The following is a 24673-nucleotide window of genomic DNA, read 5'->3' as shown; positions in this document are numbered from 1 at the left end:
TGATGAGAGAGGTAAAAGACATGCCAATGCCTTTCTGGAGTCTCTGCACAGCAGCTGGGCAATTGACTTCTTAAAGGATTTGTGAAGCATAGGGCATCTTGTTTTGGTTCTCTCTGCTGATGAATCTGGCTCGACCTAATGAAGAGTGGGGCAGGCTGGGATGCAATAGCAGTGTTAGATTTGGACAAAGTCTTCCAAACCAGAATGAATCACAGCTCTGGGCATTCACACCACCGACATTCAGCTACTGGAGAGGAAAGGGGTAGCAACGCATCCCCAGCAAGGGATAATGGTACTAATGGTCCAAGGCCTTGGCCTTACCCTGTGTCTTATGGCTCCATCAGATCCAGAATGACACACACTCACTCTGAGTTGTGGCTGCAGTGGGAGGCTGGAGAATAGAAAGGGCTTGAGTTCTTGCACTGGTGGGACTTGAAATTGTCCCTCTTTGGGATTTCAGTTTGACAGAGAGATACTGAAAACCCAAATCCCAGCTGCACTAAGTCAGTGTAACTAGGATGGGTATGTCTGACAGAAGTCACAGAGGTTGAGGGGCAAGGTGCTTTCAGAGTCCATGTGTCCAAGTTATTTGAAGTAAACTTCCAGAAGGCATCTCCTCTGAGAGAAAGTCTGAGCAGGTGTATTGCCTCAGCTAGCTGTGAGATCAGTGGCTCTTAATAAAGTTTGCCAAGTACAGGATGGACAGAAAGTAACCAAAACCTAAGTGCACAAAATTATAGACAAAAGAGCATTTCAGCTCTTTCAAATGCTCATGAGGGAAGGGCAGGATAAATATTCACACCTCTTTTACATTGCCCAGGATAGTCTCTAAATCTCTCACACCTGCCTACAGATCGTATGAGAATCTTTTGCACCACAAACACTACATAGGATATGAATGAGATATATTTATACAATTACCTAAATATTTCCTGCCAGATAGAGCAAACATTGATAACCAGATGAATGCAAAAAGCTCCCCCCAGTTTCAACAGTGGCTAATATTTCATTGTAATTTCAGTAGAACAAAGTGTTTTCTTTTGGTGCATTTGCATGGATTAATTTCTCTAGATACTTTCAATGTAGTCTTGATAGATATCAAGACTAATAGCATTTAAAAATGGACAGAATCTCTGCAGAATTAAATAGTTGGGACTAAAAGTTACTGAAATGCATTGAAATCTACACTCTTCTGTTGCACAATTTGGGGCTTCAAAATTTGTTGGCATTCTGAACATAGTTTTGCCTTTCAGACAACCATTTGAGCTGAGGCATCCTGTTCCCAACAGCACTCCCTTTTGTTTCATAATAGAATTGTAGTCTTATGATTATTGTATTAGAACAAAGAAATGAAAACCATCATCAAATATTTCTGTTGTACTTTACTTTTTTCCCCAACATTTAATTTCAGCACAGTCAGCATGTTCTTAGGAACAAAGGCTTTTTAAATAGAGAAGACAGGAAAACACTCAGGGAGTTTTGGGGTTTCTCTGTTGGATTTCTTGTTGGTTTACATTGTAGGTTTTGGTGGTTTTTAATCAGCTGTAATTAAGAATGTCACACTGGGTTCAAGAGCTCTAACACAGTACTAAAGAGGATGAAATCTGATGATTCAAAACTGATGTGGTGTGGATTACCACATGTCACTTGTGCTAGAACCACTGGTTCCTAATTTGTTCTCTTTCTGGGGCTGCGATGCAGATACGTGCTTCATGAATGCCTGGAGCCGTTGTGAAAAAGGAAAGCAAAGGATGGGAAAGGAACAGGAATTTGCTGGAACAGGGGTGGAAGTCTCATGTGTAACATCTAAGGTGTAATGAAGTCAGAAAAGTGCAGGTGCAAAAGGAAAATAGTATTAGTGGCCCTGATTCAGGCAAACTGAGAGTGAAGGAAACAAGAGCAACCAGATGGAAATGCAATTGTCCACCCAGGACAGCTTATTTTTAGTCCCAGTTAGTTTGGAAAGAAATTAATTGCCAAAATGTTTGAAGCTTCACTAGAGAGAAGGGACGAGCTTCTGACACCACTTCTTTCTAACTGCAGATTGGAGTCCTTGAAGGCTACTTACATGAAGTAGAAGACAATTACATCAAGAACAAAGCCAGGACAGAAAGAAGAAAGAAGATTCAACGTGTACAGCAAACTCAAGAGACCTGGAAACATTAAGAAAAAACCCTTCCCACTTTAGGTTCCCCTGCCCCCCCCATAGGATATAGTTAGGATATTTGTATAGAGTTATTAAGATGATTCCCACCATAGGTAGTAGGTAGATAGGTTAAGAAGAAACCCCTTCCCACTTTAGGTTCCCCCCCCCCCCCCGATAGGATGTATTTAGGAAGTTAGTATAGAGTTATTAAGAGGATTCCCACCATAGGTATTAGGTAGATAGGTTAAGAAAAAAACCCTTCCCACTTTAGGTTCCCTCCCCCGCCTCCTCCCCTTAGGATATAGTTAGGAAGTTACTTTGCTTGTCATTAGTTTGAACTGGTTGGAATAAATGTTTTGGTCAGGTTTATTTGTCTTGTTTCTTTAACTAGGAACACCCTGGCAGGAAGGGTCTTTATTTTCTGCTCTGAGAATATTCTGCATCCAAACTCTACAAAATCCCCTTGGCTTGATTATTGCCCAAGAACAGGGATCCATCCATCCTCTGTAAGGAGGAATTCAGCCTCACAGTGCCTTCTGTCCAGCTTCATGCCTTACACTTCGGCTACTGGTGCAACCTAGAGGTACAAAGTGGCATCCTGCACCTTATGGCTGTGGTAACGACAAGTCTGAGAAACATGATGCTATGACAAAAGAGAGAGAAAGGAGAAAGGAGCCCAACTGTTGCTCCATGGTTAAGATTTTGAAGCCCTTCACTCTCATCTGCTCCCTATGATTTTTTCCCTCTACTAGCTAGTCATGGGGGGAGGAAAGAGCCCTAGGGGGGTTTGGGTGTACCCCCAGGTGGGGATGGGATGTTCTTGGGCATGTTCTGGGATTTCTCTCTTTGTCACAGTGCTTGTGGTTCTCTGTAAAGCTTTCATTGGTGTTTGTTTTTAAATTGTTTTTCTAATTAAACTTTCCATCACTTTTGCAATCCCTTTGTCTGAGTCGTTGTTTCTGCCCTGTGGTGGGGAGGGGGTTTGCCCCAACCCATTACAGTTTACTTTGCAGGAAGATAACTTCACCCCATAAAACCAGCATTTAGCTCATTCCCTTTCCTCACTCAAGGGTGACTTGAAAACAAAAAAGGGAAAGGAAAAATTCATCCCCCAGACCTAAGATTTCATTCAAAAAATCCAAGACCCCAAAGGTATTTAGCCCCTTAATTCCCATTAGTTATCATAGATAGGAGTCTAAATCCTACAGATTTTATGCAGTTAGAGACCATTTTCCTAGGCTCTCACAAAAGACTTTGACAACTAAGAGCGAGCTGGCAAAAGCTTTGATGGTCCTTTGCTCATTGTTAACAGAAGAAGTATAAAGAAATCTTTCCCAGAATATCTGGGCTGCTCTGAGCTCCTTTGGAGACAGCATTATTTTGCTATGGAGTTGGTTTTGTCAGGTGAAGTTTCATGACACATAGTGGCAATCATCCATCTTTGATGAGCAGACACACAATCAGACAGACTGCTCCCCACGGATCATCGAGTCACAGTCAACACACAGCTTGGTAAATCATCAAGCTCTTAAGCAAATACACTGAATTTGATGCAAGCTGGCTTACAATTCTGCAACATTGAATGCAAACCAAAGTATTTTTTACCTAGAATGATGAAAAAAGAATGAAGTGCACTGGGAAGAGGTGATGTTTAGGAACATCACCTGCCCCCTCCCTGGAAGCATTCAAGGCCAGGTTGAACAGGGTCTTGAGCAACCTGCTCTAGTGGAAGGTGTCCATGCCCATGGCAGGGGGGATGGAACTAGATAATCCTCAAGGTCCCTTCCAATCCAAACCATTCTATGAATGGAACAAAAAAGCAGCACTGCCATTGAAAACCTCTTGGCTGTGTAACATGAACAAGCTGATCCAAGCACACCGAGGAAGATGAACTGTTCTTGTTGTGGAGCTTGGCGAGAGCCCCAGATCTGAGACAAGATGTGACATTTCACTTTGCAGGTAACAGGGAGGGCAGGAAACCTGCCTTATGCTGCAGATCAATACAGCACTGAAAGAGAGAGAGGCCAGAGCCCAAATCCATCTGGAAGGTGTTGGAAACATCTAGGCCAGCACCTGGCTACAGTGTCCTTTAGCCTCCAGAAAGCCAGAGACTAAAGCAGGTGTCAGGAGATGAAACCAGCTGCAGAACACAAAGCAAACATGAAAGGAGCCTCTGCCATGGGAAGGGGTGTTGCTGTTTTACAAACATACCCTTCTGGAATGCATAGATTCCCAGGCCCATGGAGCAGACTCAGTCCTGCATTCAGGTCTCTCTGAGAGTCAGCTTTAATCCATGAATAATTTGGCTGGCTAAACATGGAAGAGATGGGAGGAGGATTGGGATTTCTGATGCTTCCTCCATGCAGCAGTTTCTAAACCACAAGCTTTACAGAAATTCTCCCACCACCTGCCTTTGGAAGGAATTTCTGACTAATGAATGTCTGGCCCCTCAGCCAGCCTTTTTCTTGGTGATGGCATACACCACGGGCTCCCTTATTTAGGGAACATTACTGGAAGTTGTACTTCACTCCTCATCCTCTTACTTGTTAAGGGCACATTAAAAACAGTCTGGCTCTTGGTGGCTGTGTCTATTTTAGACCCCCACACAAGGACGTATCTGAGCCCACTCCCCAGGAGTACCACTGCTAGGTCATTTCTCTTTTAAAGACTGGTTTCCAAATGACTGATGGGGGACTGTTTCTCTCCAGCAAAGATTTATTTTGTTAGGGGTTTTTGGTCACAGAAATGATTTATCTGTTGCTATAGATGACTCCAGGTAAAAGTTTTTGGTAACAGATTTATTGGCACTAGAAGATCGTAGAAAGGCAATAAAAGCAATAAAAGCAAGCAAAGCAACCGGTTGGGCATGTGAGGGTACAAAACTTCACCCAGAAAGCAACCTTACAATAGTTTTCTTCATCTTATATAGTTCCATCATCTACATAAGCAAACTTATGCTAAATAGAAGGCAGGCATATGATAATGAGTCTTAGAATAGGTGCTCAAATCCCTTCTCCCTACATTCAGTGTGGTAAGGGTCAGAGCATCCACTTTCACGCATGCCCAATTGTGCAGGCTTCTTATCTGAAGAAAACAAATTCCTAGTTCTGAATGTTTATCTTTAAGACAGCTCCTTCTCAGCCATGATGTCTCCAATTACCCAGACAGCATCCTTGCAAGTCTGCAAGATAGGTTTCTTTCCCTTTACCCTCTAAACAGGCCTCACAAGATCCTGACCCTTAATCCCAGTGCACTCTAAGTCTTGTAATTTTAACACAAATTACCAGTATATTCATCACAGGGACGGGGAGGAAGAACTGCCCATGGTAAGTGAAGAGCAGGTTGGTGATCACCTGAAGAACCTGAAAGTGTTCAAGTCCATGGGACCCGACGGGATACACCCACGGGTGCTGAGAGAACTGGCAGAGGAGGTTGCTGAACCCCTCTCTATTCTATTTCAAAAGTCATGGCAGTCTGGGGCAGTCCCCACAGACTGGAATAGGGGAAACATTGCTCCCATCTTCAAACAGGGTAAGAAGGAGGAACCAGGGAACTCCAGGCCAGTCAGTCTCACCTCTGTGCCCGGAAAGATCATGGAGCAGATCCTCCTGGAGTCACTACTCGCTCAAAAGAATAGTGAAGAGGTGATTGGGAACAGTCAGCATGGCTTTGCCAAGGGCAAATCCTGCCTGACCAACCTGGTGGCCTTCTATGAGCAGGTGACAAAATTAATAGCTGAGGGGAGAGCAACTGATGTCATTTACCAGGAGCTGAGCACAGCCTTCAACACTGTCCCGCAGCACATCCTGGTCTCAAAACTGGTGACACATGGGTGTGATGGGTGACCACTAGATGGATAAGGAACTGGCTTGATGGCTGCACCCAAAGAGTGGCTGTCAATGGCTCCATGTCCCAGTGGAGGCCAGGGACAAGCAGAGTCCCTCAGGGATCAGTCCTGGGACCAGGCTTGTTCAACATCTGTGTGGGTGCCATGGACAGTGGCATTGAGTGCACCCTCAGCAAGTTTGCTGATGACACCAAGCTGTGTGGTGCAGCAGACACGCTGGAGGGAAGGGATCCATCCAGAGGGACCTTGACAGGCTGGAGAGGTGGGCACAAGCCAACCTCATGAAGTTCAATAAGAGCAAGTGCAGGGTCCTGCAGCTGGGTCGAGGCAATCCCAGGCACAAATCCAGGCTGGGCAGGGACTGGCTGGAAAGTAGCCCTGAGGAGAGAGACTTGGGGGTGCTGGTGGACAAAAAGCTCAACATGAGCTCTCAATGTGCACTTGCAGCCCGCAAAGCCAATCAGATCCTGGGCTGCATCAGGAGAAGTGTGGCTAGCAGGTCGAGGGAGGTGATCCTCCCCCTCTACTAAGCCCTGGTGAGACCCCACCTGGAGTACTGTGTCCAGTTCTGGAGCCCCTATTACAAGAGGGATGTGGAGGTGCTGGAACGTGTCCAGAGAAGGGCCCAGAGGATGATCAGAGGGCTGGAGCACCTCTCCTATGAGGGCAGACTGAAGGAGTTGGGGCTGTTCAGTCTGGAGAAGAGAAGGCTCCGAGGTGACCTAATTGTGGCCTTCCAGTGTCTGAAGGGGGCTACAGGAAGGCTGGGGAAGGACTTCTCAGGATCTCAGGTAGTGATAGGACTAGGGGGAATGGAATGAAGCTGGAGGTGGGGAGATTCAGACTAGATGTGAGGAGGAGGTTCTTCCCCATGAGAGTGGTGAGACCCTGGAATGGGTTGTCCAGGGAGGTGGTCGAGGCCCCATCCCTGGGGGTGTTTAAGAGCAGGCTGGATGAGGCTCTGTCCAGCCTGATCTAGTGTTGGGTGTCCCTGCCCATGGCAGGGGGGTTGGAACTAGATAATCCTTGTGGTCCCTTCCAACCCTGACTGATACTATGATACTATGAAACTATTTTCTTTTTGTCACCACTGATTTGTGTGAAAATTTCCAGATACTTCAGAACCTTCTTAATTGGATCATAATTAAGTTCCTCTATTTTGATCACCTTCAGATCATAACCATCTGCTTGTAACTTATTGGCATAAACAATTTTACCTAAAGGTCTTACCATTTTAAAACAACAATTACAATGAATTACACAGATCAGTATTACAATTATTCCAACAGGTATTACAAACAATTGTTTAAAGCAACTCATATTTGATAAGCAAGAAGTTAACTTATCCCATGTTTCTTTAAATCCACAAGAAGTATCATCCAAAGAAACTTGATGTAATATTTGATTGTGATCTACAATCACTTAACAGAACTACAGATTAACATAACTACAACAGCTTACATTTATGACTACACATACAACATGTAAGAAGTCCAAAACCAACCTATTTTCAGTAGCTACTTTTGAGAGACTATTGACTTCAAGCTGTTGAGCTTTTGTTGCGTCTCTGCTTGCATTCGTCATCATTTCAGCTGTAGCAGAAAAATTTACCATCGCTTTTTCAAGTTCACTAACCCCAAGCCAAGGTAGAAACCTCCTAGCAAAACTATGACACTTGCTATGCCTGGTTGGTAGTGGATTTGCTCCCCTCTTGGTTCTTCTTGCAAAGCTCCTGAGTAATTCCTGTGGCTGATTTACTATAAAGATATGAGGACAGGCCAGTCCTATAGCACATCTTCCTTAGCCGCCTAAGGGTAATACCTTATAAGCATTTTTACCACATATCCAATACCATCCTGACCCAATAGGTATCAGCCATCCTTTAGGTATGTGTTCTTTCTTTCTGGTCTGATCATGGCTCCCCATATTTCCTTCTTCCTAACTAATAAATTGTGATCACTTTGATTACTGTCCTATAAAAATTACATTCCCACATCCAGGGTCACTCCTATTTCCCCTTTATTCCTGCCTACAGTTGTCTCCCAACATCGCTGGGTACAAGGTACAGGCATATCTGCAGCCAAGGGTTCTTCAAACTGTAATCTCCCCTTAACTGAGATTGTGGAATCTCGGTACAATCCTCAAGTTGCTGGGCTTTTGGAATGCTTTTTGTATTTCTGTTACATCAGGAAAGACTGTCCCTATCAAAGGAAACCTGTGTGCTGGATTCTCAGGTAGCTGGGAACATATCCAACAGTAAAAGGACACTACTGCCTGTCTGCTGCAGGCTTGAACCCACGACCCTGAGATTAAGAGTCTCATGCTCCACTGACTGAGCTGACTGTGCTCCCTTTCAACAACTGCAGATCAGTGCTCTGTTCTCATACCTTTACTTCAGATGATGTTATAATCTTAGCTCCATAATGGCCTCTGCTCTTTGTTTCTCTTCATCCCTCCTTACATATACTTTCTGAGCTTCCCATAGTAACTCCTCTACTCCCCTGTCTTGCCAGTCCTCGATCTTTTCCAGTTTCTTTCTAATATCTCCCCATGATTTCACCACAAACTGTGTCCTGAGAAGTATCACTCCAACTGCAGGATTGGGGTCTATTCCAGAGTACATCTGCAGAGCTTTCTTTAATTTTCCCATCCACTCCGTGGGAGATTCATCCTTCCTCTGGTGGTCACTAAAAGCTTTATCAAAACTCTGTCCTCTAGGAACAGCTTCCCTAATTCCTTGTATTATTATAGTTCTCAGGTCGCTCATATTCCGGTTGCTTTGCTTGCTTTTATTGCCTTTATTGCCTTTTTATGATCATTTAGTGCCAATAAGTCTGTTACCAAAAACTTTTACCTGGAGTCATCTATAACCCCAGTCCACCCTAATTTGTGTCCCACTCTCTCCTCTCCAGAGAGACTGCTTTCCTCACCCACCCCCTTCAGACCCAGTTTAAAGCCCTCCCTATGAGCCCTGCCAACTCCAGTGCTAGTACCCTCCTGCCCTTTCTAGATACCTGCACCCCATCAGGACCCAGCAGGTTGGGTGCAGTAGAAGTTGCCCCATGATCAAAGAACCCAAAATGCCACTGCTGGCACCATCCCCTGAGCCAACTGTTGATGGTGTGGGCTCTCCAGTTCCTCTCAGTGTACTCCCCTGCCACTGAGGGGACTGAGCAGAGCACCACTTGAGCTCCTGCCCCATCAATCAATTGTCCCAGGGCCTTGAGTTCCTTTTTGATTGTCCTGCTGCCCTTCTTATCAACCTCATCACTTCCAGCTTGGATTCCCAGCAATGGGTAATAGTCAGAGGGCTGGATCAGCTTAGGGAGTCTCCTGGTGATGTCCCTTGTCTGGGCCCCAGGCAGGCAGTCACACTTCCCTATGGGATGGGTCAGGATGACATATGGCTCCCTCAGTCCCCCTCAGGAGAGAGTCCCCAACAACTATAACCCTTCTCTTTGTCTGGACAGTGCTGGTCCTTACACTTGGTGGGGACTGCTTGGCCTTAGGCATCTCCTTCAGTGGTTCCTCTTCAGCCCTCTCCTCCCCGTTGCCCTCAGCCTGCAGGGCCTCATACTGATTGTGCAAGGGCAGCTGGGGGAGAGAGGGCCGGGATGGATTCCCCTTGCTTCCCCTGACAGGGACCTGTACCCATCCCTCCCTGTCTCCAGGGATGCCTCCCTCAACAGGGGAGGGCTGCAGAGCCTGCTCCCACATCTCTAACTGCCTTTGACTTTCCCCTGTAGTCCTGAGCCTGGATCCTTCATCCTGCAGCTCGGCCACTTCATCCTTAAGCTCAGCCACCAGGTTGAGGAGAAAGTTCACCTGCTCACACCTGACAGAGGGGTTGTCTCCTTCCCCCTCCATTCCAAGTGCCAGGCTCCAGCACTCTCTGCAGCCAGCAGCCTGGACTCCTGTGTGTTTGTGCACCAGCTCTGTCTGGGCACCAAGTGATTTTCTAATGGCCTTTGGCTGAGTTGTTGCCATGGCTCAGGGGTCTGTTGTTAGCTGTTAAAACAAACTAATCAATACATAGATCTGTTCCACCTCGATACTATCATGTATTTATTTCAATGCTATAGTTATAAATGCAATCATTTGTATTTCCCCTAAATACTATAAACCAACAGAGGAAGCTCTCAGCTCAAGCACGCCGGGGCCAGTGCCGGTGCCAGTGCCGGTCAGCTCTGGAGCCACAATGGCTGCAGAGTGCAATGGCTGCAGAGTGGCAACTTTGCCTGAGCAGGGGCTCTTGGAGTCTCTGGCTGTGGTCAATGGCTGCTCTCCCTCAGCTGCTGTTGCTGCTGGGAGATGCTCTGCAGGCATCCCCAGGGCCTTGTCCCCCAGGGCTGCACCAGGGACCCTGATGGCTTCTCCAATCTGTCCCTCCTCCACCTGGACCCAGAAGCCAGAGAGAGCCTCAAGGCCCTGCAGGTGAAACTCAACCATGTCCTGGAGGAGCTGAGCAGAATCTTTGCCACCAGGCACACCTGGCTGAGAGGAGGTGGGTTTGGGGGTCAAGGAACTGCAGCTGGGGCCTGGCTGGGGCCTCTGCTTGGCCAAGCAGGTCCTGGGCATGGCTGTGGGAGATGCTGAGCTGACTGAGCACTGTGCTCCCCGGTCTCCAGCCACGCCTGGAGGAGTGCTGAAGCAGCTGGGTGACATCCTGGGCCAGCTGAAGGAAGGGCACTGGCAGTGTCCCTGCCAGCACCTGCAGCAGTGCTGCACAGCATGCTGACAGTGTCCTGCAGCCCACCATGGGCCTCCTGGGCAGCAAGGGAATGTGGGGCCAAGAGGAACACAGACATCTCTCAGCGCCCCTGACCCCCCCTGGGAGTGTGGGGGACCTGCAGGCTCTGTAGTTCCTTTGAGCAGTTTGACAGAGTCAGGTTGCTGCTGAAACAAAGCAGATCTTTAGCTGCCAGGGGCAATGCTGCCTGAGCAGGGGCTCTGGGAGCCACTCTGGGCTGTGCATCCTGCAGTGCTCTTCCCTGTCTGAGGTGAGTGGAAAGCAAGACTGCTTCGTAGGGTGAGTTGTGTCTGAAAGAGCACAGAAGGGCTGAGGTTGGAAGGGGCCTCAGAGATGAAGCTTCCCAGCCTGGGCAGGGACAGCTCTCAACTCGCCTCAGCTGCTGGAGGCCTCATCCCAGCTGGCCTTGGACACCCCCAGGGAAGAGGCATGCACAGCCTCCCTGGGAAAGCTGGGAGCAGCCTGCAGCCTCGGGGTGCCGGTGGGTGAGAGACTGGAGGGGAGGCAGCAAGGGGCACTTGCAGCACAGGAGGCCAGTGGCAGCCTGGGCTCAGCCAAGGCAGCAGGGCCAGAGGGGCAGGCAGCCGGTTTGTGTCTCCTGGGGCAGCAGGAGCTGTGTGGGGGCTCCCCGCAGGAGCAGCTTGGCAGCCCTGGGGCCCGAGAGGCTTTCTGGGCCTGCCCTGGGGGAGCTGGAGCAGGGCTCCACAGGCAGCTCCCCTGTGGGCTCTGGGCAGCCCTGTGCCCGCTGGCTGCCGTCTGCTCCCAGCGCTGGGCACTCCTCTCTTTGTGCCGCGGTTGCCAGGGGGCCGCTGGGTGGCCTCAGGCTCTGTCGCTGTGGCAACCAGGCACAGCCCGGCCGCGACTGTGTGGCAGTGGGATCGCTGCTGGGTGCTGCTGGGTCCTGGTGGGTGCTGCTGGGTCCCGTTGGACGCTGGTGCCGGCCCCGGGCCGAGGTGACGATGGCTGTGTCCCCTCCCCAGCCCCAGCCCGGGGGGACTTTGGCTGCTGAGCTCAGGAGGGAGGGCTGGGAGCAGGGCCGGGCAGGGAGGGTGGAAGCCTGAGCGCCGCTGTCCCGCACAGCAGTGCTGAGGCCATTGCCGGCACCCAGCTGCTGCTCGGGGCAGGATGGGAGGGAGGAGGTTGCCCCTGGAGCCAAGCGCAGGTTCTTGTGCTGGGGGAGAGCCCCCTGGAGCTGCAGCACTTGCCATGCTGGGGACCCCCGGAGGAGCTGGAGCCCCTTCTCCCTGCCCCCACAGCTGGACAAACTGCTCCCTGAAACACAAAATCCCTCTGGCTCTTCTTTATTGCCATGGGATGCTGCTGTGTCTGCACCCAGGCTGGGACTAAACGTGGAGGGGAGAGAGGCTGCCTGTCTCCCTGCTGCCAGTCTGATCCTCCTTCCCTTGCACTTGGGCTTTGGGATGTCTTTGCCTTCAGTTTTCACCTGTGCTGCCCCATCTGCAAGTGAGGGGTGAGAGGATTTCTCCTCTGCCTAGCAAACGCTGTGCAGGCTGAGGATGAAAGGTGCAGCAGATGCCTAGGTAGAAAAGACTGCAAAGCTACCCCAGCCCAACTCTCCTTTCCTTGCATTTTAAAACCCTAGGGGATTTCCTGAGAAGCAGCAATTCCTGCATCTCTCTCTTGAAAATCCAGAGGCTGGACGGCTTCAGGAGGCTGCAGGTAACTCAGGACAGGTTGTCCAACCTTGCCTCTGAACTGAGGGATGGGAAACAACTCAGTGAAGTCCAAGCTTCACCAGCACGGGGTCCCAGGCAGTGCTGCAGCAGTGCAGCCGCTGGTAATGTTCCCTGTCCTGGCAGCCAGCAGTGTGTGTGTGTGCTGGGGAGCCGGCATCAGGCTGAGCCTGCCAAGGTCAGGCTGGAGGCTGCATTCCTCCTGCTGCTTTTGGTCAGTTCCCCTTCTGCAGCTGGGTGTCTCTGAGCTGAGTGTTTCTGTTCTTCCAGAGACTGGGCCCCAGTGTGGGAGTGGGGCAGGCACACTGAGAATTATTTGCCCAAGAAGGTTTGGAGGATTGAGATGAAAGCAGCTTGGTTGGGACTGAGGTTTCCTGAGCGTTTCAGAGCTCTCAGGGAGGCTCCAGGAAGGCAGCTGCTCAGGATGTGACCATCAAGCAGCCTGTGCTGGACACTGGCAAGTGCTGCTGCAGAATCTGCAGCTGGCTCAGCAAGGGGGAGAGGATGTTGCTTAGGGCTGCTGGCAGTGCCTCTTGTGCCAGCTTGGCTGTGGATCACTGGTGCCCCTCAGCAGAGTGGAGCTCACTGTTGATAGCTTTTGGTTGATGAAGAGAGGTGGTGGCCATGCTGCTGAGTGGAAGAAGTTCACCTGGACCTGCTTCACTCAGGGGGACCTGTTAAGCCATGCTGCTTGTAGGCTAAGGAGGCTGGAGAGCCTCTGCTGCTGTTAGGATGAAGCCTTAAGTGGCCCTGCTCTCACCCCTGCAGCATTTCTTGTTGAGCTTCTTCCTCGAGTGGTTTCCTGCTTTTCTTTCTGCTGTTGCAGCCTCTGGGGTGCCTGTAGGGAGCCTGGAGTTTGGGTGCCAGGGAGTGAAGAGCAGGGCCCTCATTCTCCATGGAGAAATGCTCCTGGGCACTGTGGTAATTGTGTGTCTGGAAGGAGTCATCTTTGCTGGCTCATTTCTGTCCCTGAAGCCAAGCAGAGCAGCCCTGAGCAGCTCTGCTGAGCAGCTCTGCTTCTTGCCCAGGGAATGGAGCTCTGTGCTCCCCGAGTCAGAAACAGCAGCAGGGCAGCCCAGGTGCTCTCCCCTGGGGAAGGATGCCCCAGCCTGGAGACACTGTGGAGCCTTTGGCTTTGCTGGCAGTGGGCTTCTGGCTTTTCAAAGGTCTGCTGCTGCTCCTTGCAGGTGAGCTGAGCCATGGCCACTGAGCAGAACCAGCGCTCCAGGAGGCCCTCCAAAATGCCTGAGAGGCTCCAGGGCACAGTGGCAGCACCTGGCCACCTGAAGCCAGCCAGAGAGGCAAAGCAGCCTGCAACTGTAAGTAGCTGCTGTGGTCAAGAAGGAGCCCTGGGGCAGGCTGCCCAGAGAGGTCCCAGACATTCCAAACCCACCACGTGTGATCCTGGGCAAGCTGCTCTGGCTGACCCTGTGTTTGCAAGAGGGTTGGACTGGCTGAGCCCCAGAGGTGCCTTCCAACCCCCACCCTGCTGGGATAGCCTCCATGGAGCACAGATCCAGCCCTGCCAACAGTGGAGTCAGGGCAATTCTTCTTTCCTCTCCATCCATGTCCTCTTTGCTGACTGGAGCTGCCCTGCTGCTGAGGGTCTCTCAAGGAGATGTCTCTGTGGAGGGCTCTGTGAGGCCAGGACAGAGAGAATGAAGGAGAACTCAGACTTGGAGGCATTCCTCTGCACCTCAGCCCTGGCACAGGGCTGCTTTTCTGCCCTCCTCTGCCTCCCCCAGCAGTGCCATCTCCACAGGGCAGGCTGGGGAGCCTGGGCCAAGGGCAGAGCTGGGGCAGCTCTGAGCACTCTTGCCCTGCTCTCTTCAGAGCTCCCTGCCTCTAGCCAGCAGCACTACAGAGGGAACAAGTGCCCAGAGAGCAGCAAGCCCCAGGCATGCCCCAGCAGATCAGGCAGCAGCTCATGGGACAGAGCCCCTTGCTTGGAGCTGCTCTCTTCTGCTCTGCCTCAGGAATGCTCTGGGGTGAAACACTGCAGCAGGTCCCTCAGGAGGCTCCCAGGACTGGCCTGGTAGCTCTGACCACAGATTACTCCTCAGTGACACTTGGACAAGAGGAGCAGAGGGCTTGCTGTGGCTTGTGCTGGTGGTGTGTGTTTCAGCTGCCTCCCTCCTCCTTCCTGCAGGAGATGCCTGAGCTCATGGGGCAGAGCCTGGGTGGCACTCAGAAGGGGAGCCTGCCCCAGATCATCCAGAGGGGTGGCAAGGCTGAGGAGAGGAGGCTGCCCCAGCTCAAGCAGAGGCTGGGCAACATTCAGAAGATGTGGCTGCCCCCAGTCTCCACCCAGAGGGGCAGCAGCCTGGAGGGGAAGCTGCCCCCAGTCTCCACCCAGAGGGGCAGCAGCCAGGAGAGGAAGCTGCCCCCAGTCTCCACCCAGAGGGGCAGCAGCCAGGAGGGGAAGCTGCCCCCTGTTCCCAGGAGGGGCAAGCCTGAGGCCAGGACCCTGCCCCTGATTCCCCAGCCTGCAGACTCCAGTGAGGCCTCCTGTCCAAAGGTAAACTTTTCCTGCCCTGTTCCTTGCTGTTGGCTGAGGCATTTGGAGAGGAGCCTGCTGGTGGCAGGCCTGCCTCCAGCTTCTCTCTAGAGCTGGCTGGCCAGGCCCTGCTGTGCTGTGCAGCTGCTGGCAGTGCTGAGTTCCTCCTGCCAGCAGAAAGCTCAGCCATTGCTCCCTGCTGAGATGTTCAAGTCCTGAGCTGTGCTGCAGAAGCTCTGCTGCAGCTGGGGGGGTTCCTGGAGCTGAGCCCCTGGCACTCAAGCCCCATGCAGGGGGCAGGCTGGGGCAGGACACAAGGGCAGGAGCTTGCCATTTGCCAGCCTCCTGCTGCCACAGGCAGCTGCTGCTTGGGGTGGTCGCTGCCAAGGGCCTGGGGCTGGGACTCCTTCGCTGCTGGCAGCCTTGGCCTTGGAGGGCTGAAGGCCTGCAGGAGTTGCTCAGGACTGAGCACACTCAGCTGCAGTGGTGCTTTGGGGTGGAGCAGCAGGTTGGGGCCCTCCCGGGGGCTGGCTTTGCAGGCTGCAGGCTCCTGCCAGCTGCAGAGGGGCCTCAGCCCCTGGCTGTGCCTTGTCTGGCTCAGTGGTTGCTGCAGCTGGGCCTCAAGCTGCTTTGCTGCCAGAGCTGCTGGCCAGAGCACACAGCCCCGAGGGCAGAGCAGGGAGGGAGGCTGCTGAGCAGCAATGGCCAGCAGCACACCTGTGACATACTGCTTGAGGGTTGCCCTGGCCAGCCCAGGAGGTTGGGAAGCCCTCAGCTGGGCACCCAGAGAACTGGCAGCATGCTGCAGCTGCTGGCTTCAGCCTGGCCATGGCTTGTGTGGAGCAGCAGGAGAGCTGCCTGGGGCTGTGGAGTGGCAGCAGCACAGCTGGGAGAGGGGAGGCAAAGCAGGGAGGAACTTTCTCCTAGCAGTGCCTCTGCTCTGCCAGCATTTGCTGCTTGTGTGCATTGCCAGGCTGCTGCTGCAGTGGAGTGGAACAAAAGCAGCAGCAGCAGAGCAGGACCAAAGAGCCACTGAAAGCTCCTGGCAGAAGGAGCTGCCAAGTCCAGTCCTCCTCCAGCTGCCCAGTGCTGCAGAGAAGGGAGCTGACCCTTGCCAGCACTCAGCTCTGCTTGTCCTGCCTTCCCTCCTCTGCTGCTGTTCTCTCCTTAGCAGCTCCCAGGTTTAGATTGGCAAAGCTCTTTGGGGCTGTGTGGGCCTCGGCCTCCCTGCCTCAGAGCAAAGATCATCCCCAGAGTGTTTCCCCTGGAGCCTCCTGTCCATTCCTGGCCCTCAGCTGCTCCATGAGTGCTGCCAGCACTGTCAGGGAGTGCTCTGGTGCTGTGTGACCACAGCAGCACAGGGCTGTGCCCCGTGTTTGGGAGAGGGAACCTGGAGAGACAGCCCAGGAGCTGCTTAGCCTGAGCCTGCTCAGCACAGCCCAGCTCCTCTTGAGCCACCCAGGAGCCAGGTGGGAGAGCTTCTGCTTGCCCAGGCTGAGCTGGGCAGAGGGACTCGCCAAGAGGCTGGGCTGGGCTGGAGAGCAGTGTAGGCTTCTTGCTCAGGAGTCCTGCTGCCAGCAGCTGAACCTCTGCCTGCTCTCTGTGCACCCCCAGCTGCCAGCTGCCCTGCAGCAGAGCTGCTTTGAGCCTCTCCCAGCAGAGGTGCTCTTCCAGAACTACCTCCCCCACCAGGTCTACGAAGAGACGCTGGTGCTGCGCAACAAGGGCAGGGTAAGTGCTGGGGGGTGGGAGGAACCTGCCCACTCTGGGCATGCTGTCTCTGACACTGCCATGTGCTGCTGGGAGCTCACCCAGAGGAGCTTGCCTAGAGAGCAGCCTTGCCACTGAAAGCCCTGGCTTGCTGAGAATGTGGGGGGCTCTGCAGTTGTTCTCTCTTCTCGTGCTGGAGCTCAAGTGTGCACCGCAGCCTGAGGGCTCCTTGGTTAGTCTTGGCTTTGGGGAGGGCATCTCCACCTCTCACAGCCTGCTTAGCTGCTTCTGCAATTCACTGGCAGAGCTCAGGGGCTGTCTTCTCCACTTGATGCTGGGACAAGGCCTAGGGAGGGGCTCCAGGAGAGGTGTTTGGAAAGAGCAGTGGAACAGGCTGCTGGAGCAGCAGCAAGGGGAGGCCTTGAGCTGCCACTTGGGGTCCTGCTGAGCTTCATTCAGCCCTGCTGGGGCTTTTCTGGAGCTCTGCTTTCCCTTTGGAGCACCACAGCACATCCAGAGCCATCTCCTCCTGAAGGTCTCCACCTGTGCTTGGAAAGAATTGGTGGTGCTGAGGAGATTCCCCAGAGAAGTGGAGCAGGGAAATGCTGCCAAATGCCAGCAGTTTTGTTGCTGTGGCAAGGGGAACGTTTGAGACTCTCTGGATTTCAGCTGGGGAAACATTTGCTGGAGTGAGGCAGGTGCCCAGAGCAAGCTGGTGGGAAGAGGCAGGAGGGAGGAGAGGAGCTGGGTGCAAAAGGGCTCCAGGAGAGAAGCCTGTGCACACAGGGGGTTCTCTTGCCAGGCAGCAGGCAGGGTGCTGGAGGCAGAGAGGGCTCAGCAACAGCAAAGCCTCCTGGAAGCTGCTGCTCTGCAATGGAGAGCAAGATGTGAAGGGGAGAGGAGGGCAGCTGGGAAGGCAGAAGCAGCCTGCATGAGAGCAGGGGAAGGAGCTCCTCCCCACACCTGCCTCTTGGGGGAAACAAAGGGAGAACAAAAGCTGTGGGGGAAGAGCAAGAGCAGGCCAAGTGTGTCCTGAGAGAAGAGGCTTTGCCAGGGCTGTGGCTGGAAAGAGAAGGCCCTTTGGCAAGGAAGGCTGCAAAGTGTGGTCCCTCTCAGTTACTGCTGGGGAGAACAGAGCCACTCCTGCTCTGGTGCCCAGCTTGGGAGTGTTGGCAAGAGGCCCCTGGGACATTGGTGTGCTCCACACTGACCCCAGACACTGTGCTGCTCTTTCCCCTTTCCTCATTAAAATGGGCCTCACTTTCTCCTTTCCTCTGGCTCTGCTTCACAGCAGGGCTTGGGCCTGCAGCCCATGTCCTAGAGCTCCTTTGCCCAGGCAGCAGGCACTTGGCTCCAGCCTGGTGCTCTGTGCTGGAAGTGCCTTGGGAAGGAAGGATGCAGCTGGCCATGGCCAGGTTTCTTCTCACAGTGCCACAGGTGGCAAAATCCCAGTTGTGTCTCTCCTGCAGGTTCCTCAGTGGGTGAAGGTCATCATGGAGACCTCTCCTTACTTCAAGTTGCTTGGCCCCATGGGTGTGAGGCAGAAGGTAGCACCTGGCATGGCCTCTACTTACCGCATCCTTTTCACCCCCGAGGAGCACAAGGTGAGGCTGCAGGTCTCAAGAGGTTGCTGCCTTCAGTGGAAGGTGCAGCTGCAGGGCTGGCTGCAGAGCAGGGCAGCTGGGCTGGCCTTTGAGGAGCTGTCCTGCTTTCAGGAGGCTTGCACTGGCTCTCAGACCGGGAGAAAGCCTTTCCCATGCTGGAGATGCTGCTCTCCTGGGCAGGAGGCACTTGGGTGCTGCAGGGCTCTTTCTCCTTGCTGGGGCTCCTCGGGTGACCTTCCTTGGCTTCAGGGTGAGGCTTGGGGGCAGCCTCTCAAGGTGCTGCTTTCTAGGCTGTGTCCACTGCTGCCTCCTCATGGCTTTACTGCCTGGCTGAATCCAAAAGTCTGTTCAAGAGTGACCTGTGGTTTGGAGGAAGCAAAGTGGGCCTGAGCAGAGTGTGGAGCAGCACCTTGGCAAACTGCTTTCACCTCCTGGCTGTCCTGCTGGCCACAGCAGGCAGACAACAGAAGCTGAGCTCTGGAGCCAGCATTTTTCGTGCCTGCTGCTTCTCAGAGTCATGGAATGGTGGGGGCTGGGAGGCAGCTCTGCAGCTCACCCAGCCCAACCCCCCTGCTGGAGCAGGGACACCCACAGCAGCTTGCCCAGGATGGCAATGTCCAGGAGGGTTAGGAAGCTCTCCAGGGGAGGAGACTCCACAACAGAGGCACAGCCTCATTAGCAGGGGGGGTGGACTGGATGCTCTCCAGAGGAGCCTTCCAAGCCCCACTGGTCTGTGGCTCTGGGCAGCTCTCTGGGCAGCTTGGCCCAGTGCTCCAGCACCCTCCCAGCCATGCTGTGGGTGCTGGGCACACAGAGCTCCTTGTTTCTGTAGCTGCTCCAAGCCATGCCCGTGTTCCCCTGCAAAATGGGGGCAGGGGGTGCTCCCACAAGGCTCAGCACAGAGCATGGGGTGCTTCTAGAAGCATGGAATTGCTTTGGTTTGGTTGGCAGAGTTCTTGAAGATGCCACAGCTGGCAGGCAGCCAGAGCCCAGCAGCTTCCCTTCTGCCCCGGGGCCGGCACTGCCTGCAGCCTGCTGAGGCTCTTCCTTTCCCTGCAGGACTACTGCCACCAGCTGCTGTGTGTCACCCAGAGGGAGGAGTTCCCTGTGCCCATCCGGGCTGTAGGTGCCCAGGCTGTGCTGGACTTCCCCCAGCAGCTGCACTTCTCCCTCTGCCCGGTCAGGCACAGCACCCAGAGGACTCTGCTGCTGCGCAACCTGGGCCAGCGGGAGGCTCACTACAGCCTCAGCACTCAGAGGTGAGGAGCTCAGCATCCTGCTCTGCTCTGCAGGCCAGGCTTGGCCCGGCCCTGGCTGCTTCCTAGGCTGGCATCTCCTGGGCCAGGAGCTGCCTTGCCCTTTGCAGCTCTGCAGGCCAGGTTTCTGGCTGGCAGGAAGCCAGGGGGAAGCTCTGAGTGCCAGCAGCTCTTCCAGCCCTGTGCTCTCCAGCAGCCCTGCTCTGGTGGCATTGCCAGCAGCTGGGCTCTGCAGCCTCACTGCAGGGAGCTGGGTGCAGTGTGGTGTGGGGGGGACCTGATGTCATTTTCTCCTCTAGGCCCTTCTGAGGGCTGAATCTCCTCAGCACTGAGCCAGGAGCTCTCTTTCTGATCCCGGGGGGTTGCTTTTCCTTCTGCTGTCTGCAGTGAAGGGAGCTAACTCCACTGGGTGTCTGGTCCCCAGTGTGCTCCCCAAGGCTCAGTGCTGGGGCCAGTTCTCCTGAACATTCTCTCAATGCCCTGGGTGAGGACATTGAGGCTGCCTCAGTCAGGTTGCAGACAGGCCCAAGCTGGGCAGCAGTGCTGAGCTGCTTGTTAACCTACAGAGGCACCTGGCCAGGCTGGGTCAAAGGCCAAGCCAATGGCATGAGGTTCATCAAGGCCAAGTGGCAGGTCCAGTAGCTGGGTCACAGCAACCCCCTGCCACACTCCAGTCTGGGGGAAGAGTGGCTGGAAAGATGCCCAGCAAAGACCTGGGGTGCTGCTCAACAGAGGCTGCAGCTGAGCCAGCCTGTGCCCAGGTGGCTGAGCAGGCCAACAGCATCCTGGCCTGGCTCAGCCGTGGTGTGGCCAACAGGAGCAGGGCAGTGTACCCCTGCACTGGGTACTGGATTCACAGCCTGAGTACTGCAAGGACTTTTGGCCCCCTCACTGCAGGGAGGACATTGAGGTGCTGGGCTGGCTCCAGGAAGGACAACAGAGCTGGTGAAGGCTCTAGAGCAAAAGTCTTGTGAGGAGCAGCTGAGGGATCTGGGGTTGATTTAGCCTGGAGCAGGCTGAGGGCAGATCTTCTGGGATCCTTCAGCTCCCTGACAGGAGGCTGGAGCCAGGCAGGCCTTGGGCTCTGCTCCCAAGGAACAAGTGATAGGCCACGAGGAAATGACCTCAGTTGTGTCAGGGCAGGTTTGGGCTGGGCCATGAGGAACCATTTCTGCCCCTTGGGGGTTGTCAAGGCCTGGCCCAGGCTGCCCAGGGCAGTGGTGGAGTCCCCATCCCTGGGGGGGTTGGTGCGGTGCTGAGGGCCAGGGTTTGGTGGTGACCTAGCAATGGGAGCATGGTTGGACTGGAGCTGAAAGGTCTCTTGCAGGCTCCCTGCAGCAGCCCTGCTGTCTCTCTCTTGCAGCCCATTCTCTGCTGAGCCCTGTGTGGGAGCTCTGGGGGTCGGGGACGCCGTGCAGGTGGCTGTGGAGTTCCTGCCGCTGCGGAGCGGGGAGCACCGCGGGGTCCTGAGCCTGCACTGTGACTCAGGTCAGTGCTGGGCACTGCCTGCCTGCACTCTGTGTCCTTGGCTGCCCCCTGCAGAGGCTCAGCTTTGGTTCCCAGCCAGTGCTGGGCCTGAGGGGTGACAGGAGGAGGGCAGGGCTCAGCCAGACTCTGTGGTGCCCAGGGCCTCTGGCACTCCTCTGTCCCCTGCTCTGCTTCTCCCTGGGCTGGCCTCAGACCCTTTTGCTGCACTGTCCTCTCCCCATCTCCATCCCACACCTCACAGCTTCAGGACTAAAAGGCTCTTGGGCTTGGGCAGGAAGTGCTCCCTGCCTCCTTGGAGAGCTGTCAGATTTATCCTGGGGCAGGAGAAGCCCAGCTCAGGCCCCAGGAGAAGTGTCAGCCTCCCCAGGCCCTTGAGGAGTAAGTGGGGAGCCAAGGTGTGACCTCCAAATGCTGCCCACAGCCTTGGCTCAGCAGAGCTGATGCAGAAGCAGAGCCTTGCTCACAGATGCCCTGGGGTGTGTTTCCTCTGCCTGCAGCAGAGCTTTGCTTTGTGCCTGTTGCTGCCCTTGGCTCCTGGGCAGCCTGATGTGCTCCCTGGGTGCTGCTGTGGTGCTGCAGCCCTGCAGCGAGCACTGGAGCTGTCTGGGGCTGGTAGAAAGGATCCAAATGCTCCTGTAGCTTGCAAGTGAGACGAGCAGAGACTCCCCTCTGCTTTCTTCCAGGAGAAGACATTCACAGCAGCCTCAGTGGCACAGCTGTGGATGTGAACATCAGGCTGGACAGGAGCTCCTTGGCCATGCAGAAGACCTACCTGTCGCTGAGCACCCGCAGCACCCTGCTCATCCACAATGGCAGTGATGTGAGAGCTCACTTCCAGTGGAAGGCTGCTGCTAGTCAGGAGGAGGAGGAGCAGCAGCAGCAGAGGTGGGTTGGAAAGCTGCACTGCAGGCAGATCCCTCTCCAAGGGTGACACTCAAGGCTGGCCTCCAGGGCTCTGGGTGCTTTGCAGTGGTGGAGGCCAGGAAAGCCCCCACAGCACCAAGGCCTGGACCCCTGGGCTTTGGGGTACTGGAGCTCAGCACTTCCCTTCCCAGCTGCATCCACACTCCAGCTGAGGATGGTGTCCTGGGGAGGAACTGCAGGGCCTGGATTTCCCCAGAGAGCAAATTGCCTTTGTGGGGGCACAAAGCACTGAGGTGCAGAGATCTCTGGGCTCCAGAGGGTCCACGAGGCTGAGGCAAGGCTCAGTGCTGGGCTGCACTGAGTAGCAGCACTGAGCACAGCTGCAGGCAGCACAACTCTGCTGCTACTCACTGCAGCTTCTCCTGCTGCAGCTGGCACAAGCTGGCAGGCTCCTTTCCCAGCCCTGTGCAGGGCAGAGTGCTTCAGGGGCCCGGAAGGTTGAGGCCATCCTGCTGCAGGCCATGAACTGCCTCCTGCTGTCCCAGTTTCCAGCACCAGGAGCTATTTCCAGCCTTCCTTAGAGGCTGAGCAGAGTTGGGAGGTGGAGGGCTCTGCAGGGAGGGTGGAGCAAGGCAGCCCTTGGAAGCCCCCTTGGCTTCCAGCACCTGTGTCTTTGTGGTGGTGGGAGATGGGGCAGGCTCTCCAAAGGCTGGCTGTGGGGAAGCTGGGAAATTGCCACATCAGGCAGCAGAGGAACACCTGGAGCCCAGGGGCTGAGCTGGGAAGCACACTGCAAAGCCTGGGGGAGCTGGGGAAGCCTTGGGTGTCCTTCCAGCCCCGGGGGCATGGAGGGAGCTGCAGTTAGTCTGAAGCCACAGCAGGGGAGGAAAGTGCCTTCAGCTGGAGGGCTCTTCAGGGGCTTCTGAGCAAGGCAGCTTCAGTGGGGCTGGGCCAGCCCCGGGTTGCTCTCTGGTTTGCCTTGCCCAGTGTGTGGCTGCTGTGCAAGCTCAGGCTGTGCCAAGAGCAGCCCTGGGCAGCTCTAGGGGAGGAAAAGCCACTGGAGGCTGCTGCTGCTGGAGCCTCCATCAGCTGTGGCAGTGGCTGTGAGGCAGGAAGGCTCTGGGGGGGCTGCTGGCTTGCACAGAGCTCTTCAGAGCTTGCAAGCATGGAGTGCAAGTGGGCAGGGAAGAGGCAGGGGTGCTGGGCTGGGGCTGGGAGCCGGGGGCTCGGGGGCAGCCCCTTGCTGTGCCGCTGCTGTGCCTCCCCGAGGCCTTCTGGCAGAGCCTCTGCAGGGCTGCTGCCGCTGCCCTTGCCTGATGGGCTGCTGGGCTTTGGCTCTGGGCTGCAGGCTGCAGGGGCAGTTCAAGCCACATCCCCCCGAGGAGCCCAGGAAGCAGCCTGCTCTCCAAGGACGCCGTTCCCGGCTCTCCCACATCTGCCAGCAGCAGAGGGCGAAGGCGCAAGCAGAGGCCCTGCTGCGCTCCCAGATCTTCACCATCGAGCCGCTGGTAAGCCCCAGCCCAGAGCCCCCATTCCTCCTCCTGCCTGGGGGAGGTCCCTTGGCAGAGCCTGCCCCCGGCTCGCTGTGCCCAGAGAGAAGAGCTCAGGGCTGGAGCCCCGGGGGCGCAGCGCGGTGCCCAAAGCCTTTGGGAGCTGCAGGCTCCCGGCAGAGGGCGAGAGCCTGCTGGCAGCTGAGCTCTGCTGCCAGGGCTCCAACAGAAGGGCACTGCCTCAGCGTCCTGCCAGCCTTCAGAGGGCTCTGCAGGCTCAGCTGCAAGGCCAGCCCCTCCCTGGGGGCTCTGGGGCTTCCCAGAGGCTGTCACAGCACTGCCAGGTCCCAACCCAGCTGAAGAAGGGAAGGAGAGGAGGCAAAGTTCAGCTGAGTCGTGGCAGGAGCAATCCCCTCCTGGAACCTGGGATGGCACCGGCTGGGAACCTCCCTCCCAGGGTCACCTCTGAGCCTGGGCCCAAGGCTGGCAGCTTGCAAGGGGCTTTGGGAGCTGAGGTGCCCCTGGGGCCAGAGAGCAGTTTGCTGCTCTGTCTCTGGCAGGCTCCTGGTGCTCCAGGTAAGGATGGAGGGACACCAAGTGTAGCCTGGCCTCAAGCCCTGGGAGTGGAAATCTTTCCTCACTGGCTCTGGGGATGTTCCACACTGGGCTCTGGGGCTGGCTAGAAGTGGGCTGCTCCATGGCTCTCTGCCCTTCTGCCTTGTCCAGCCTTCTCAGGCTCTTGCTTTCCCAGGCTTCCCTCCCTTCTGGAGCAGGTTCCCATGCAGAGCTGTGCCTGTGTCTGCCTCTCCTCCCCCAGCCCAGCACATGTGGTGTTTGCTCCTCGCTCTGCCTTGCTGCTCTGAAGGGAGGCTGCAGGGCTGTGGCTGCAAAGCTGAGCTGGAAGCTTTGGAGATCAATGGTTTGCTGCCATCTTCTCTTCTAGGAGGGAGAGGTGTGGCCAAACTCCTCAGCTGAGATCCAGGTGACCTTTAGGCCCCAGGCAGCCAGAGTCTATGAAGCAAGGCTCTACTGTGCCATCTCAGGTACAGCTTCTTCCTGCTGCTCTCTGCCCCAGGCTGCAGGCCAGGCCCCAGCAACCTTCCAGCCCCCTGGCTCCTGCTCTAGCTGCTAGGAAGGGTCAGTGGCCAACAGGACCCGTGCCTGCTGTCCCTGTGGCTCCCAGCTGCTCTCCTGGCCAAGGCCAGGGCTCAGGACACTGCCTCTGGATCCCAGATCCCACGGGAGGCAGGGAAGGGCTCAGGGTTCCTGCCCTGGGTTTGCCCTGCTGGGAGGAGGCTGTGAAGGCTGAGGAGCTACAGACCTCAGC

At 55.0% G+C, this 24673-nt stretch overlaps 2 protein-coding genes across 2 annotated transcripts in view; both read left to right on the top strand.

Moving 5' to 3' along the window:
- LOC137455228 (spermatogenesis-associated protein 16-like) overlaps positions 1-3082 on the top strand; it is a 56720-nt gene extending 53638 nt beyond the window's left edge. Inside the window, exon 12 of the mRNA XM_068165848.1 lies at positions 2044-3082. Coding sequence (XP_068021949.1) covers positions 2044-2166 — 123 coding nt within the window. The 3' untranslated portion in view covers positions 2167-3082. The remainder of the gene's footprint in view (positions 1-2043) is intronic.
- A 10554-nt stretch (positions 3083-13636) lies between these two features.
- The window catches only part of LOC137455227 (hydrocephalus-inducing protein homolog), a 49806-nt gene continuing 38769 nt past the window's right edge, over positions 13637-24673 (top strand). The window contains exons 1-8 of the mRNA XM_068165847.1: positions 13637-13756; positions 16549-16665; positions 18114-18248; positions 19308-19507; positions 20868-20992; positions 21676-21877; positions 23205-23364; positions 24290-24389. Coding sequence (XP_068021948.1) covers positions 13637-13756; positions 16549-16665; positions 18114-18248; positions 19308-19507; positions 20868-20992; positions 21676-21877; positions 23205-23364; positions 24290-24389 — 1159 coding nt within the window. The remainder of the gene's footprint in view (positions 13757-16548; positions 16666-18113; positions 18249-19307; positions 19508-20867; positions 20993-21675; positions 21878-23204; positions 23365-24289; positions 24390-24673) is intronic.

Source organism: Melanerpes formicivorus, unplaced genomic scaffold (assembly GCF_026170545.1).
Source record: "Melanerpes formicivorus ecotype bairdi unplaced genomic scaffold, bMelFor1.0.p_v2 SCAF_93, whole genome shotgun sequence".
NCBI classification, from domain to species: domain Eukaryota; kingdom Metazoa; phylum Chordata; class Aves; order Piciformes; family Picidae; genus Melanerpes; species Melanerpes formicivorus.
Note: the sequence above shows the minus strand (reverse complement) of the source record. Positions and strands in the feature narration are given on the sequence as shown.